Raw genomic sequence first — 14,496 nt, forward strand, 5'->3', positions numbered from 1 at the left:
AAGTAGGAGGTTACTTTGTGTCATGTGCAAATTGGATTATGCAGAAAACTGAGTTTCTGGTTACTTTTTCCAAATAAAAAGTTCCAAACGGATGTTGAATTGCTGAAAGATAAGTTGAGATTGTTCACTAGATCGAGGACATTAGTGTAAAATAAAGAATGGAGTTTATGAATAAAACTCTTATATTTCTTGCATTAACGTTGCTACATATATATATAGATGTACAACCCTAAAGAATAGAATCCTAACTAGAAAAGCATTACAGATTCATAATATATATACAAATCTAATTGCTTTAAATATGAAACTGAATTCTATACGACTTCTATATACAAAACCGAATGCTATACGAATTCTATACGTTAATACTCCCCCTCAAGGTGGAGCGTGGAGATCAACAACGCCCAACTTGCGTATATGATGATGGAAAAGAGCATGTCCGAGAGGTTTTGTAAACACATCAGCTACTTGCATGGAAGTAGGGATATGCAGTGGTAATAACAAATTGGATTGCACACGCTCTCGCACGAAATGACAATCTAACTCAATGTGCTTTGTTCGCTCATGATAGACAGGATTCTCGGCGATATATAAAGCTGATTGATTATCACAATAGACAGTCATAGGATCATGTTGAAGGTGCCCCAAATCAGCAAAAAGTGCTTTAAGCCATTGTAATTTACATGAAAGATCAGCCAAGGAGCGATACTCAGCTTCTGCTGTAGATCGAGAGACCACATTTTGCTTCTTTGTTTTCCAAGATATAGGGCTGTCACCAAGGAAAGTACAATAACCAGTAACAGATCGACGTGTAGTAGGACAACTACCCCAATCCGCATCACAGTAACCCCGGATATGTAAGTCACTTGTTGAAGATAATAAAATACCCTTGCCTGGTGAGCCTTTTAAATACCGAAGCTCTCGAATGGCAGCATCCATGTGAGTAGTTCGTGGTTCATGCATAAATCAACTTAAAACATGCACTACAAAGACAATATCAGGCCTAGTAACTGTGAGATAGATCAACCGACCTACAAGACGTCGATAACTTGAGGGATTTGATAAAAGGTCGCCATCTGTAGATGAAAGCCGAAGTTGTTGTTCCATTGGAAAATGAGAAACTCGTCCAGCAAGTAAACCAGCATCTTTTAAAATATCCAGGGCATATTTTCGCTGACTCAAGAAAATCCCACGTGATGACCGTGCCACTTCTATCCCCAAAAAATACTTCAACTTCCCTAATGCCTTGATGTAAAATTTCTGTGCAAGGAAATCTTTAATTCTGCTAACCTCGGCAGCATCATTCCCTGCTACGATAATATCATCAACGTAAACTAACACAAAGGTTGAAAATTTGGCATTAGTTTTTACAAATAATGAATAGTCAGCTTTAGATTGGCGAAAACCAGCTTGTTGAATGGTAGCAGAAAACTTGGAAAACCAATTTCTGGATGCTTGTTTTAATCCGTAGATAGATTTGTTGAGTTTGCAGACTAGATGCTCCCCCTGCTTAGAAAAACCTTGTGGTACTTGCATATAAACTTCTTCCTCTAAATCTCCTTGTAAAAAAGCATTGCTTACATCTAATTGTTCTAAAATCCATCCCTTAACAGCCGCAAGAGAAAGTAAAGCTCTCACAGTGACAAGCTTAGCAACCGGTGAAAAAGTAGCATGATAATCAATGCCTTCTGTTTGAGTATATCCCTTAGCAACTAAACGAGCTTTGTAACGCTCAATGGTGCCATCGGATTGATATTTAATTTTGTAAACCCATCTGCTGCCAATAGCCTTTTTACCATTCGGCAAATGAGTTAGAGTCCACGTATTATTTTTCTCAAGAGCTGTTATCTCATCCTCCATGGCTTTGCGCCACTCAGGTAACTTGACTGCCTCATGAAAAAAACTTGGTTCGGTTGTAGAGGTAATGGCAGACAAAAAAGACTTATGTGCTGGAGAAAAACGATGATAAGAAATAAAATTGTGAAGAGGATATTTCTTACCTGGAGACGAAGAAATAAGATCAGCAGGGGTAGAATTGTGAGAAGCCAGAGTACAATAATCGTGAAGGTAAGCTGGTGGGCATCTATCACGTTGGGGTCGTGTGGGAGTTTGGATATTTTGGTTGCCTAAAGAAAGTGATGAATCTAAGGTTGCATCTGCTGGTGAACTAGGCTGTTGGGTAGATGATGTTTCAGTGATGATGTGTTCATGAGTGGTGTTAGGAGAAGAAGAATTGGTCACGGATGGATCTGTGTCTTGCAAAGGTGGGTCACGTTCATGAAGAGCATGTGATGAACTTATGTTTTCATTAGGAGAAGGTGATAAAAAAATATTGGACTCGAAAAAATTTTCATCAAATAAAACCTCATTAGTGATATGTGTAGAAAAAACCGGTGATTTAACATCCTTAAAAGGAAAAATATGTTCATAAAAGAGAACATCACGTGACACATAGATTGTCTTAGATTCAATATCATAAATCCGATATCCTTTTTGACTAAAAGGATAACCAATAAAAATTCCCATTTTTGCCCGTTGATCAAATTTATTTTTAACTTGTAAATTTTTGGCAAAACACAAGCAACCAAAAACTTTTAGGCGTGATAAATCTGGTGCTATACCAAAAAGCATTTCATGTGGGGTTTTTCCATTAAGAACATCACTAGGCAATTTATTGATCAAATACGCTGCAGTAAGAACACACTCCCCCCAGAATTTAATTGGAAAATTGGCTTGAAAACGTATACCTCGCGCAACTTCGAGAAGATGGCGATGTTTACGCTCAACCACACCATTCTGTTGCGGTGTTCGAACGCAACTTCTTTGATGAATAATCCCTTGGTCTAAAAAAAATTTCTGTAATTCTTTAACAAGAAATTCAGTCCCATTGTCAGAACGCACAATTTTAATGTTAGCATTAAATTGAGTTTTTATCAATGCATGAAAAGAACGTAAATGCAATTGGGTTTCGGATTTGGTTTTCATTAAATATAACCAAGTGCATCGAGTATAATCATCAACAATGGTTAAAAAATAATGAGCCCCTGAAAAACTTGAAGTTGAAAAAGGACCCCAAACATCACAATGGATTAATTCAAAAGGTATTTTACTTTTGATGCTACTAATGGAAAATGGCTTTCTAGTTTGTTTTGCTTTAGGACAAATATCACAAACATATTCTTTATTAAAACTAACCATAGGACAAGTTTTTGAAAAATGCTCTAAACATCCAAGAGAAGGGTGGCCAAGTCTCCAATGCCAAAGATCAATCTCATGTGTAGAGGTGATTTGGGAGGTGAAAGAAAATGCAGCTGGAAGTTGGATGTAGAAAAGACCTTCACGAAGTCTACCCTTGCCAATCTGCTTCTTCGTGTATAGGTCCTGAAACTCACAAAAATTGGAAGAAAAAATTACCTTATATCTATTTGATTTGGTTAACTGACTAACAGACAGTAAATTAAACTTAAAACTCGGAATGTAAAATACTTTGTCTAATAAAAAATCTGGTGAAAAGGAGACTTTCCCTATGTGAGTGACTTGTGCTACTGTACCATCTGGTAATTGAACGTGAAGAGGAACATGACATGGTTCATAGGAGTGAAAAAAATCTAGCGAACTACACATATGATTGGTAGCGCCTGTATCTATGATCCAAGTATGTGATAAAGAGGAATTAAGTGATATACCTGCAAGATTCGCAGTATGTAGACTACCTGAAGAGGACAACATAGCTAGGAGTTTTTGATATTGCTCTTGAGTAAATATTGGTGCTTGGACGTCTTGATTGCTATTTGTTGCCAAGGCAGCTTTAATCTCATTTTTATTACCTTGTCCACGTCTTCTCCAATTTGGTGGATATCCATTTAACTCAAAACATTTTTGTTTTGTGTGGCCTAATTTTCCACAGTGTTCACACGATGGTCTGCCCCCATTTGCATTCAAGTTTCCTCCTCTGTTATCTACTGCAGAATTGTTATTCCAATTCCTATTTCCAAATGAATTTCGGCTTTGTGTTGTCAATGCTGCAGCTTCTGGAGATCCCCCTATAGCGTGAATATCTTGTTGTTTTTCTTCTTGCCTCACAAGGGAATAAATTTTATTTGCATTAGGAAAAGGATCCATCAACAAAATCTGACTCCTTGTTGCTGCATATCTATCATGTAATCCTTGAAGAAACTCCATAGCTCGATCTAGTTGCTGCAATTGACTGACAGTTTTTGCATTCGCACAAGTACATGGTCCTACTTGTTGTAGAGAATTCAACTCATCCCAAAGCGCCTTCATGCGAGTATAATAAAGTGAAACAGATGCATCTCCTTGTCGTAAATTAGAGATGGCATGTTTGAGTTCATAGATTTTTGGCGCATTGGTTTGCTGAAAACGCTCTTGCAAATCCTGCCATACTTCTCTAGCAGACTGTGCATACAACACACTTCCCGCAAGTTCATTTGATATGGAGTTCAACACCCAAGATCCAACAAGATCATTACAACGCTGCCATCTACCACCATCATCTTCATCTTCATCTGGTTTTGATATAGTTCCATCAACAAAACCGAGCTTGTTTTTCGCTCGTAAAGTCATAGTCATTGCCCTTACCCATGTACCATAGTTATCACCAGTGAGTAAAGGAGAGACCAATACAGCAGTTGGACTATCTGATGGGTGGACAAGGAAGACGTCATCCTCCTGTTTATTAAGGATGGCAGCTTGTTTTGATGATTGACCATCTGCCATGAGTATTTAAACAAAAGCAAAAGAACGGAGATAATAATTTGATAAGTGAGCAAAGCTCTGATACCATGTAAAATAAAGAATGGAGTTTATGAATAAAACTCTTATATTTCTTGCATTAACGTTGCTACATATATATATAGATGTACAACCCTAAAGAATAGAATCCTAACTAGAAAAGCATTACAGATTCATAATATATATACAAATCTAATTGCTTTAAATATGAAACTGAATTCTATACGACTTCTATATACAAAACCGAATGCTATACGAATTCTATACGTTAATATTTGGCCTTGTTAACAAAATTAACAAACGAACATATAAAAATGAAGTAATTATCCATAAGTACTGCTACAACAAATAACTCTAATGCATAGACTATAGATTCCATTTTGTCGGAGGCAGACTAAGGTTAAAAATAAAGAAATTCATAAGGGTATTAATTGAAATTTAATCTATTTCTTAAAATATTACATCATCGTTATCCATTATTTACAAAATTTTGATTATTGCCTCCATAAGTTCGTAGTTCTTTTTTGGGCATGTTTCAACCAAAATACCGGTTTTGAATTTAGCATGCGAAATTCTCCGCAATTTCTTTGAGACATCATAACACAGTTTTCTCAAAGTAATTGACATTTAATTACGAACAAAATATCACCATCGATATCGATCCCAATTAAATTCTTCAAGTTCCTTCCAGTCTTGGTTATTTTTATTAAATGGAGTTAGTAAGATAGTCATGAGATATTTCATTATCTACAACGATCATCGACTTGTGACATTACCAAATTAAATAGTATCTATATATCGTCCTATTTAATGAGTAGACTTGAAGTCGTTTCCGCAGAAAGGGGGTTAAAACTGGATTATGCGGAAGATTTAATTATATGGCCTATCGCCACTTTTTCCAAATTAGATTACTGGCCCACTTTACTGATTATATCAAATGGATGCTGAGTTTCTGAAAGATAAGCCAAGAGAGTATCGGCCTTGTTAATTGCAATTCATTATAAATAGCAAAGGTGTTGATAACATTATCCTCATCCACATTTCCTTTACTAGCTAGCAATGAAACCAAACATGAGTGGTGTCCTTGCTTTTGCCTTATTTCTGTTTGAAATACTTGCCATAGCAACCATTAGCATTAGCTTCTGCAGCGGAAGTTCTTATCATGGGGGTTGCCTTGAAAGTGAGAGAGGAGCACTTTGAAGGTTCAAGCGAGATCTTAAAGACCCTTCCAACCGGCTTGCGTCTTGGAGTGGTAGTGGACATTATTGTGCCTGGACTGGTGTTGTCTGTGACAACATGACTGGCCATGTCCTTCACCTCGACCTTCGGAATCCTTTCAATTATTACAAGGAGTCTGAATATGATGCTATTGGGAGGACAGCGCTAGTTGGTAAGATAAATCCGTCTTTGCTTGATTTAAAGCATTTGAGTTACCTGGACTTGAGCTTCAATGATTTTCAAGGTGTTCAAATTCCTAGATTTGTCGGCTCTATGGGAAATCTACGGTATCTCAATCTTTCTAGAACTCGAATCAGCGGAATGATACCTCACCAACTTGGAAATCTCTCCAATCTGCAGTTTCTTGGCCTTAGTTCAAATTATTTATTATACGTTGATAATCTTTTGTGGCTTTCTGGTCTTTCTTCCTTAGAACACCTTGATTTGCGTTCTGTGAATCTTAGCAAAGCCTTTGATTGGCTGATGGTAACAAACGAACTACCTTCTTTGGTAGAATTGAGATTGTCAAATTGCCAACTCCATCACTTCTCTCCATTAGCCACCGCAAATTTTTCGTCTCTAACAGTCCTTGACCTTTCCCACAACCAATTTGATAACTCGTTCATTCCTAGTTGGGTTTTTGGTCTGAGTCATTTACTCTTTCTTGACCTAGGTTTTAATCATTTCCAAGGTCCAATTCCTGGGGGACTTCAAAACCTGACTTCCCTTAAACATCTGGGTTTAGATTCCAACTACTTCAACTCTTCAATTCCCAACTGGTTGTATAGATTTATCCATCTTGAGTACCTTAGTCTTCGCAACAATAAATTGCAAGGTACAATTGACTCAGAGGCTCTTGGAAACTTGACTTCCATCAGTCGGCTTGATCTCTCATTAAATACTGGTCCTGAAGGGAGAATTCCAAGATCCATGGCAAGTCTTTGTAATTTGAAGTCAATCAATCTTCGGGGTGTCCATTTGAGTCAAGAAATTTCTGAGATTTTAAATATTTTCTCCGGATGTGTTTCTATTGAATTAGAGAGTTTGGATTTGCGAAGTAGTTCAATATCAGGACATTTGACTGATCAGCTTGGGCAATTTAAAAATCTTGACAATCTTGATTTAGCTAACAATTCTATTGTTGGTCCTATTCCACAGTCATTGGGTCATCTCTCAAACTTGAGAGTACTACAGATATATAATAATAAGTTAAACGGAACTCTTTCTGAAATTCACTTTTCCAATTTGACAAAACTGTCATGGTTCAGGGTCGGCGGAAACAAACTGACGTTGGAAGTAAGGCACGATTGGATTCCTCCTTTCCAACTCGTTGCATTAGGATTCCATAATTGTTATGTAGGGTCTCGATTTCCTCAATGGCTTCATTCACAAAAGCATTTACAGTATCTCAATTTACTCAACTCAGGAATGTCAGATTTGTTTCCCATTAGATTTTTGAAATCTGCTTTCCAATTAAAGTTTTTGGATCTCGGCCTTAACCAATTTCACGGGCAGATAACTGATCTAACCAAGGTTACTCAACTTTTGTTTCTTAGCGTGCATTCGAATAATATGTCGGGTCCATTACCCCTTATATCATCTAATCTAGTTTACCTAGATCTTTCTAATAACTCATTCTCTGGATCAGTTTCTCATTACTTGTGTTACAGAATCAACGAGCCAAAGAGCTTAATAGGTCTCAAGCTGAAGGATAATTCTCTACAAGGAGAAATACCTGATTGTTGGATGAGTTATCAAAATTTGGAGATACTTGAACTAAGTAACAACAAATTTACTGGTAAACTTCCAAATTCACTGGGTAGTTTAACTTCTCTTATTTGGTTGCTTCTTGGTAAAAACAGACTGTCTGGGACAATACCTGTTTCTCTTAAAAATTGTACAGCATTAGAGTCACTTGATGTTGGTGAAAATGAGTTTGTCGGCAATATTCCAACATGGACTGGAGAAAGATTTTCAAGAATGGTTGTTCTCATCCTTCGTTCCAATAACTTTCATGGCCCTTTACCTACAAGATTATGTGATCTAGCTTTTCTTCAAATCTTGGACCTTGCGGACAACAATCTCTTCGGAACCATACCAAAGTGTATTAATAATATCACTGGCATGGTGGCAGCAAACTCTTTTACACGCAGTTCTCAGCAATATCTACCTCTTCCATTAGACGGCGATGTAATTCTTACAGAGAAGGCATCGGTTGTGAGCGAAGGAGAAGCGATTGAATATGATGAGATACTTAATTTGGTAAAGGAGACAGATGTTTCCAGGAATAATTTAACAAAAAGTATTCCTCTGGAAATGACAAATCTTAAAGCAACGCAGTCATTGAATTTTTCACACAACTCTTTCACAGGCAGAATTCCTGAAAGTATTGGCGCTATGAGATCGTTAGAATCCATTGATTTTTCTGTAAACCAACTGTCGGGTGAAATTCCACAGAGCATGTCAAATCTAATGTCCTTGAATCATTTGAACTTATCCAACAACAAGTTGACTGGGAAAATTCCTTCAAGCACTCAACTGCAGAGCTTCGATGCATCTAGTTTCACTGGCAATGATCTCTGTGGAGCTCCTCTTCCTAAGAATTGTGCTGAGAATGTTTCAGTTTCTGAAGATGAAAATGGAGATGAAGACGAAGACGAAGTGGACCACTGGTTGTATGTAAGTATTGCACTTGGATTTGTGGTGGGATTTGGGTGTTTTATAGGCCCTTTGATTTTCAATAGAAGATGGAGGTACAACTACTATCACTTCCTAAATCGCCTTGAAAATATAATTGTCGGTGTTGTAAGAAAATGTAGCTAGCTAGATTTTCCCTGTTTATGAGTTGTTCTGCTTCATGTAATTTTACTAAATAAACGAACGGCCGTTCATTTTTTTTTTCCTTATGCCTGAAAGGAGAAATTAATGTGAGATTATATTCATATTACAAATCATAGGGGCCTTTCAAACTCAACTAAATTAACTTTGATAAATTTAAATTTTTGTTGTATTTTTATTATGGGAATAAATTTCCTGTGAATGACTTGATAATTTAATTTTGCCCTATCGAATAGTTAATTCAAATTCAATTGATTAAATGTCTAGATAAATGAAGGTACAAATATTATCATTCCCTGAATCGCCTTGGGGACAGATTTTTTGGTGTTGTAAGAAAATGTTGCTATATTTTCTGTGTTATTTAGTTTTTCTGCTTCAAATATTACTTGAAATAAACGAAGGGCTATGATATCCCCCCCCCCCCAAACTTGTTTTCGTAAAACCACCCCATTGATTAACCCACTCCATTAAAAAAAGTTAAAATGAATATATTTTGTAAACCCACCCATAAATACCAAAAATGCCCATGTCTATTTAATATTTATAATATTTTCTTTTCTTTTCTTTGTTTTCCTAGATTTTTGTTTGTTTTAACTTAAAAAAATAATTGTTGACAGAACCCAGCCGAACATGTTATCAAAGCCTTCATTTTGTAATTCCTTTGATCCCTTGCATGTCAAGCATTTAACAATCCATGAAAATTCTAAGTTGACTTTTCATTTTGTATTTCCACTCCCAAACACATGCTCAAATTCAAGTCCAACTTGCTGATTTGAAAAAGAAAATCAAATCAGATCAACACAAAAGCAATGATAAGAAAAACTTTTGAATTTTAACTCCAGCAAACATATGCAACAATTACAAAATGTTGGAAATATTTTTTAAAAAGTCTAAATATTTAAAAATATATTTATTAAATATTGTAGTGTCATATAATAATTTATTGGCTACTCAAATCTATTGTATCTTGAGTGGCAACATTAGGCACTAACTCTCTAAAAGCCATTATCTTAGTTGTATACGGAGTTGGCCAACCTTCGGCACATTGATGATGATATTTAAACCATTTAGTTCTTATTGGCGGTATTGGTGAAGCTGGTTGCATAAAAACCTGCATAAAGTTTAAATCATTATTAGCATAATTACATAATCAATCAATAGATTTAATTATTATCGTACATTTCTTAAATATTTTGTTCATACCTCAATGAAATGGCAACCATATATATATCCAATTGCTAAAATTTTATGAGATGAGCGTGTCTCTGGAATAGATCTCAATGGAAGGATTGTAAGATATTGTTGCATGGATATCAGTAACACTATAACACTATATTTGGAAGCAATAAGATACCCAGTGTTAGGCATGATCATCCAATGATCATATCTCGGGTTGGGCTCAAAATATGAAAGTGAATGTAAGAGCTCTTGCGATCTACTAGCATAGCCTAACAAAAGAGTGTACTCATTATAATGGCATTGTAATTCATCAACTAAAAATGGCATTGTAATTCATCAACTAAGTCTCTTCTTACTCGAGCCCAGTTGTCCTCACCAGTGCCTATCAAATGAGCCACAGCTCGAAAGCCACAATTACCATAGTAGCAACATCTTTCATAGCTCGTCTATAGGATCTTATTCCAGAAGGAAGCAAATTAATAAAAGGAACATGTTTCAATGGTTGTGATTGACAAACCTTTTCCTTTTGTCGTTTTTTTCTATTACGATGAAAGTGTACTAGAAGGCATAGCATGTACATATTTTCCATCTTCATTAGATAAGACATACTCAAATTTAGATGGATTTCTATGAGTAGATGTATCTGTGATTAGTGTTAAAAATTCTATGTTTATTAAGGGGTAAAAATGTTATTTCGCGCTTATAATATAATTTACATTTGTAATTATGTAACATATTATGAATTTCTAATTAAATATTTGATTTTGGGTTTTTTTTTGTGTTTATTAGGTAAAAATAATAATTTCACACAATTTGAGGCTCCAAACAAATGTATGAATGTCAAATTTGGATTCCGAAAGTCTGAGAAATTAGGTCATTGTGGATGAGGATTCGTCACTTTTGTTGTAAATTTATAAGTTTTTATCACGGTAAATGTGGTAATTGTGAAATTATAGTTTTTTACTATGTTAGGTATTGTAATTGTTAGTGGAATGTGTTGGATGTGCTTGAGTGGATTAAATTAGGTTTATGTTTGTTAGTGGGACAAATGTATGGCTAAAATGTTATTAACTTTATTTATTTGAGTGGTGTGATTAATCATGTATTAGTGTAAATAGAAAGGGGGGAACACACCTCTCCAGAACTTTCCTTCTCTTCTTTCCCCTCAAATTCCTCTTCTCATCTCTCTTTGTAATATATTTTCAATAAATAAAATTAGTCTTATTTTTAATTTTCAAATACTTTGTTTAATTATGTTTTTTATTTTAATAATTCCATTTATTTCAATTATGTTTGGCTAAATACTAATAGTTAGGTGAAGGTGAAACTCTTAGTAAAAACATATGATTTAATCAAATTCTATTTTTAATTATATAAATTAAATTATTTCTATTTAATTTTATCCATATTTTATATTTTGAAATTTTGATTTATTGTAGAAAAATATAGGAGTTTGGCACATTGAATCCTTAATATCTTAGTATAAAGTATGGTAAAATGGTATTTTGACTTATTGTAAACAAGTTAAGTTTTGACACATTAAGTACTTAATCCACAATAAAATTAATAGGAAAATAATTGTAATTTATACAATTAATCTTTTGGGTAATAAAATAAAAAAGAATTTATTAAATTATATTTATTACTAAGAGTGGATCCATAACCCTAACTAATTGTATTAAATTGTATTTATTATTAAATTTCATAATTTTTCTCAATTAAATTGCATATATTTAAATTTTATTTTCATTTTTTTAGATAAACTTAAGCAAACAAATTCAATCCTTTCTCTGTGAATCAACCTCGGACTCACCGAACTATAGTATAATTAGGCACTCTTATACTTAGGAGTAAATTAAACACTTTTAAGTTGTGTCAATTTTTGGCGCTGTTGCCGGGGAAAGGTATTTATTTATTTATTTTTTATTTACTTTTTGTATAAATTTTCATTTACCCCCTTTTTTCTTAAATTTTGTTATATCCACAAAATTTTCTAAATCTCACTTTCACCCCAAATATTCTCGTTTCTGGCTCATTCTTCTCATAATTTCAATTTGACCAAAAAATTATAAAAGTTTATGAATAGGTCCCTTGCCAAAAGTTCCCATAATACTCAAATTCGGACTTACAACTTGAATTTTTTTGGATCATATTTGGACTTTTTTGGACATTATTTAGACTCAATAAAAAGAATATTGACTTTAAAAATTACTATGAATGCTCATTAATTTGAATTAATCACTTAATTGGTTGGTAATTTTTAAAATTTGAAAAAAAGAAAAGAAAAAGAGTCTACACTTTGAGATAATTATTTCTTTTTCTTTCTTTTTTTTTTAATTTCTGCAATTTAATTTTCGCATTTATTTATTTTCCTTTTTGGCATTTACTTTGTTTATATGTTTGATTTACCACCTATTTAGTTATTTTAATTTCAGTATTATTTTTTAGTTTATTTATTTTTATTTTTCTTTTTTTTCTTGTACATTTATTTTGTTTATTTAATTTTTATTTTGTCTTTAATTTATGTAATTTTCATTTTTTTATGTTATTCATTCATTTGTTTATCATCTTTACAACAAAGATTGGTCTCTTTGACTGCCTGATGCACTTAGGGCTTACTGTACTACATTTAAGACGTCTTTAGGAATGTCACCCTATCGGCTAATTTATGGTAAACCTTACCACTTACCTGTTGAACTTCAGCATAAATCATTTTAGGCTATTAAAGTTTTTAATTCAAATTTGGATGATGCTGGTAATTTACGAAAATTGCAATTGAATGAACTTGAGGAATTAAGGAATGATGTATATGAAAATTCAAGAATTATTAAGGCAAGAGCAAACACTTTTTATGATAAAAGAATTTTTGAAAAACATTTGAGATTGGTAAAAAAGTGTTGCTTTATAATTCTCATCTTCATTTGTTTCCAGAAAAGTTAAAATCAAAGTGGAGTGGCCCATTTATTGTAAAAAAATGTATATCCATATGGGGCCGTAGAAATTGAAAATTCAAAGAACAGTCTCACATTTTAAGTTAATGGACAAAGATTAAAACCATATCTAGAATACCAACCACGTGAAGAAAGCACCGAAATAAATTTGAGTGACCCACCAAATCTTAATTAAGTTTTTAATGAGTGTTTTAACTTGTCACTGTTACTTTACCGTTTGAATTATTTGATTGTCTTGAATGATATGCGTTATGATGTTTCGTGCTTAAGTGTGTTTAATAATTATGTTTATACATTATGAACACCTTAATAAGGAAGATTATGTTCAAACATCTTAAAAATCTTTTGCGAGTGAAATTTCACTTGAGAGGCCTGATGCAAAGCTATAAATTACATCCAATTTGGGAACTACAACCACCAACATTAATGTCCTACATATATGAAGCTTGAGGTTAACTCAATAAGTGGTTGAATGTGAGTTTTTTTTTAAAAAAAATGTGTGTTTCTTTTTGTTGCTCGCTTTCACGTTTGATTTGATTTTGCAGATATGATTTTCTTTATTTTAGTGTGTTTTGATTTATTTTCCTATATAAATAGCGGATAACGGTATTCCATGACTTCTTAAGTCGGTATCCTCAGTTTCTCACAATAATTGAGATCCCAAAATTAAGCATGGAAGAAATACAACATAAATTGCATAAGCATTTTCCTTCTTTCCCTCTAAATGCCCTCAAAAAAATTTACAAAGCTTATTGTGAACGACTGCATTTGTTAATGATCAATGGAATTCATGCTGATATTCGTTGGTTAATTGAAGCAAAGGTCCGATTAACTGGTGAGTTTCTTAATCCATTTATTTCTTACATGCCTGGTTTGGTAAAAGCATATTTGCTAAAAACGAAGAGCTAAAAGACTTGGCTCAGAATGTCATAACTTAGGATTGGTTTCTAATAATCGAGAAGATAAAATTAAATTCGTTAAAGATAGCCTAAGTAAAGAATCGTTGGATGATATATTACGATCTCTCGAGAAGCATCGAAGCATACATGTTCAATATGAGATACATATGTTATGGAGACTATTCCAAAAGAAAAGTGCACAGTTTAGTCTCGGGAATTTGACTCAAAAAGACCATGTTTACCAGTTTATAAGAAAACTGGATAGGAAGTTTATCATCGACCCATAGAGGGCATTCAAGCCGTTACTGGGCGTAAAACCAGAGGAAGATGTGAGCCTCAATCACAATTATCAGTAAATATCCTTTTATTTTGTTGTTTTTTTATCATTTGTATTATTGCATTTAGTGGTGTGATTTTGTATTTAATCATTCCCGTTTTCTTTTACTGTTTGCTTTTTTTAATCATTGTTTGCTTTTTTTTCCTTTTTACTATTTGCTTTTGAATTATTGAGCCACGAGCTTTACACGTCATTTGATAAATACGCCAACCCATTTAAAATTGTTTCTCGTTTTTTCTGTCACTAAGATTTTTAAATATGAGCTCTTTTTTCCAACCCTTTACAACTTGTTTTTGAAGATAATTCTAATGGCAACATCTTA

General features: G+C 33.8%; 1 protein-coding gene across 1 annotated transcript in view; it reads left to right on the top strand.

Annotated features, from left to right (window-relative positions):
- LOC102609951 (receptor-like protein EIX2) overlaps positions 1-8,876 on the top strand; it is a 79,919-nt gene extending 71,043 nt beyond the window's left edge. The window contains exon 2 of the mRNA XM_015526300.3: positions 6,662-8,876. Coding sequence (XP_015381786.2) covers positions 6,662-8,793 — 2,132 coding nt within the window. The 3' untranslated portion in view covers positions 8,794-8,876. The remainder of the gene's footprint in view (positions 1-6,661) is intronic.
- Positions 8,877-14,496: the final 5,620 nt, after the last annotated feature.

Source organism: Citrus sinensis, chromosome 9, assembly GCF_022201045.2.
Source record: "Citrus sinensis cultivar Valencia sweet orange chromosome 9, DVS_A1.0, whole genome shotgun sequence".
Classification (NCBI taxonomy): Eukaryota; Viridiplantae; Streptophyta; class Magnoliopsida; order Sapindales; family Rutaceae; genus Citrus; species Citrus sinensis.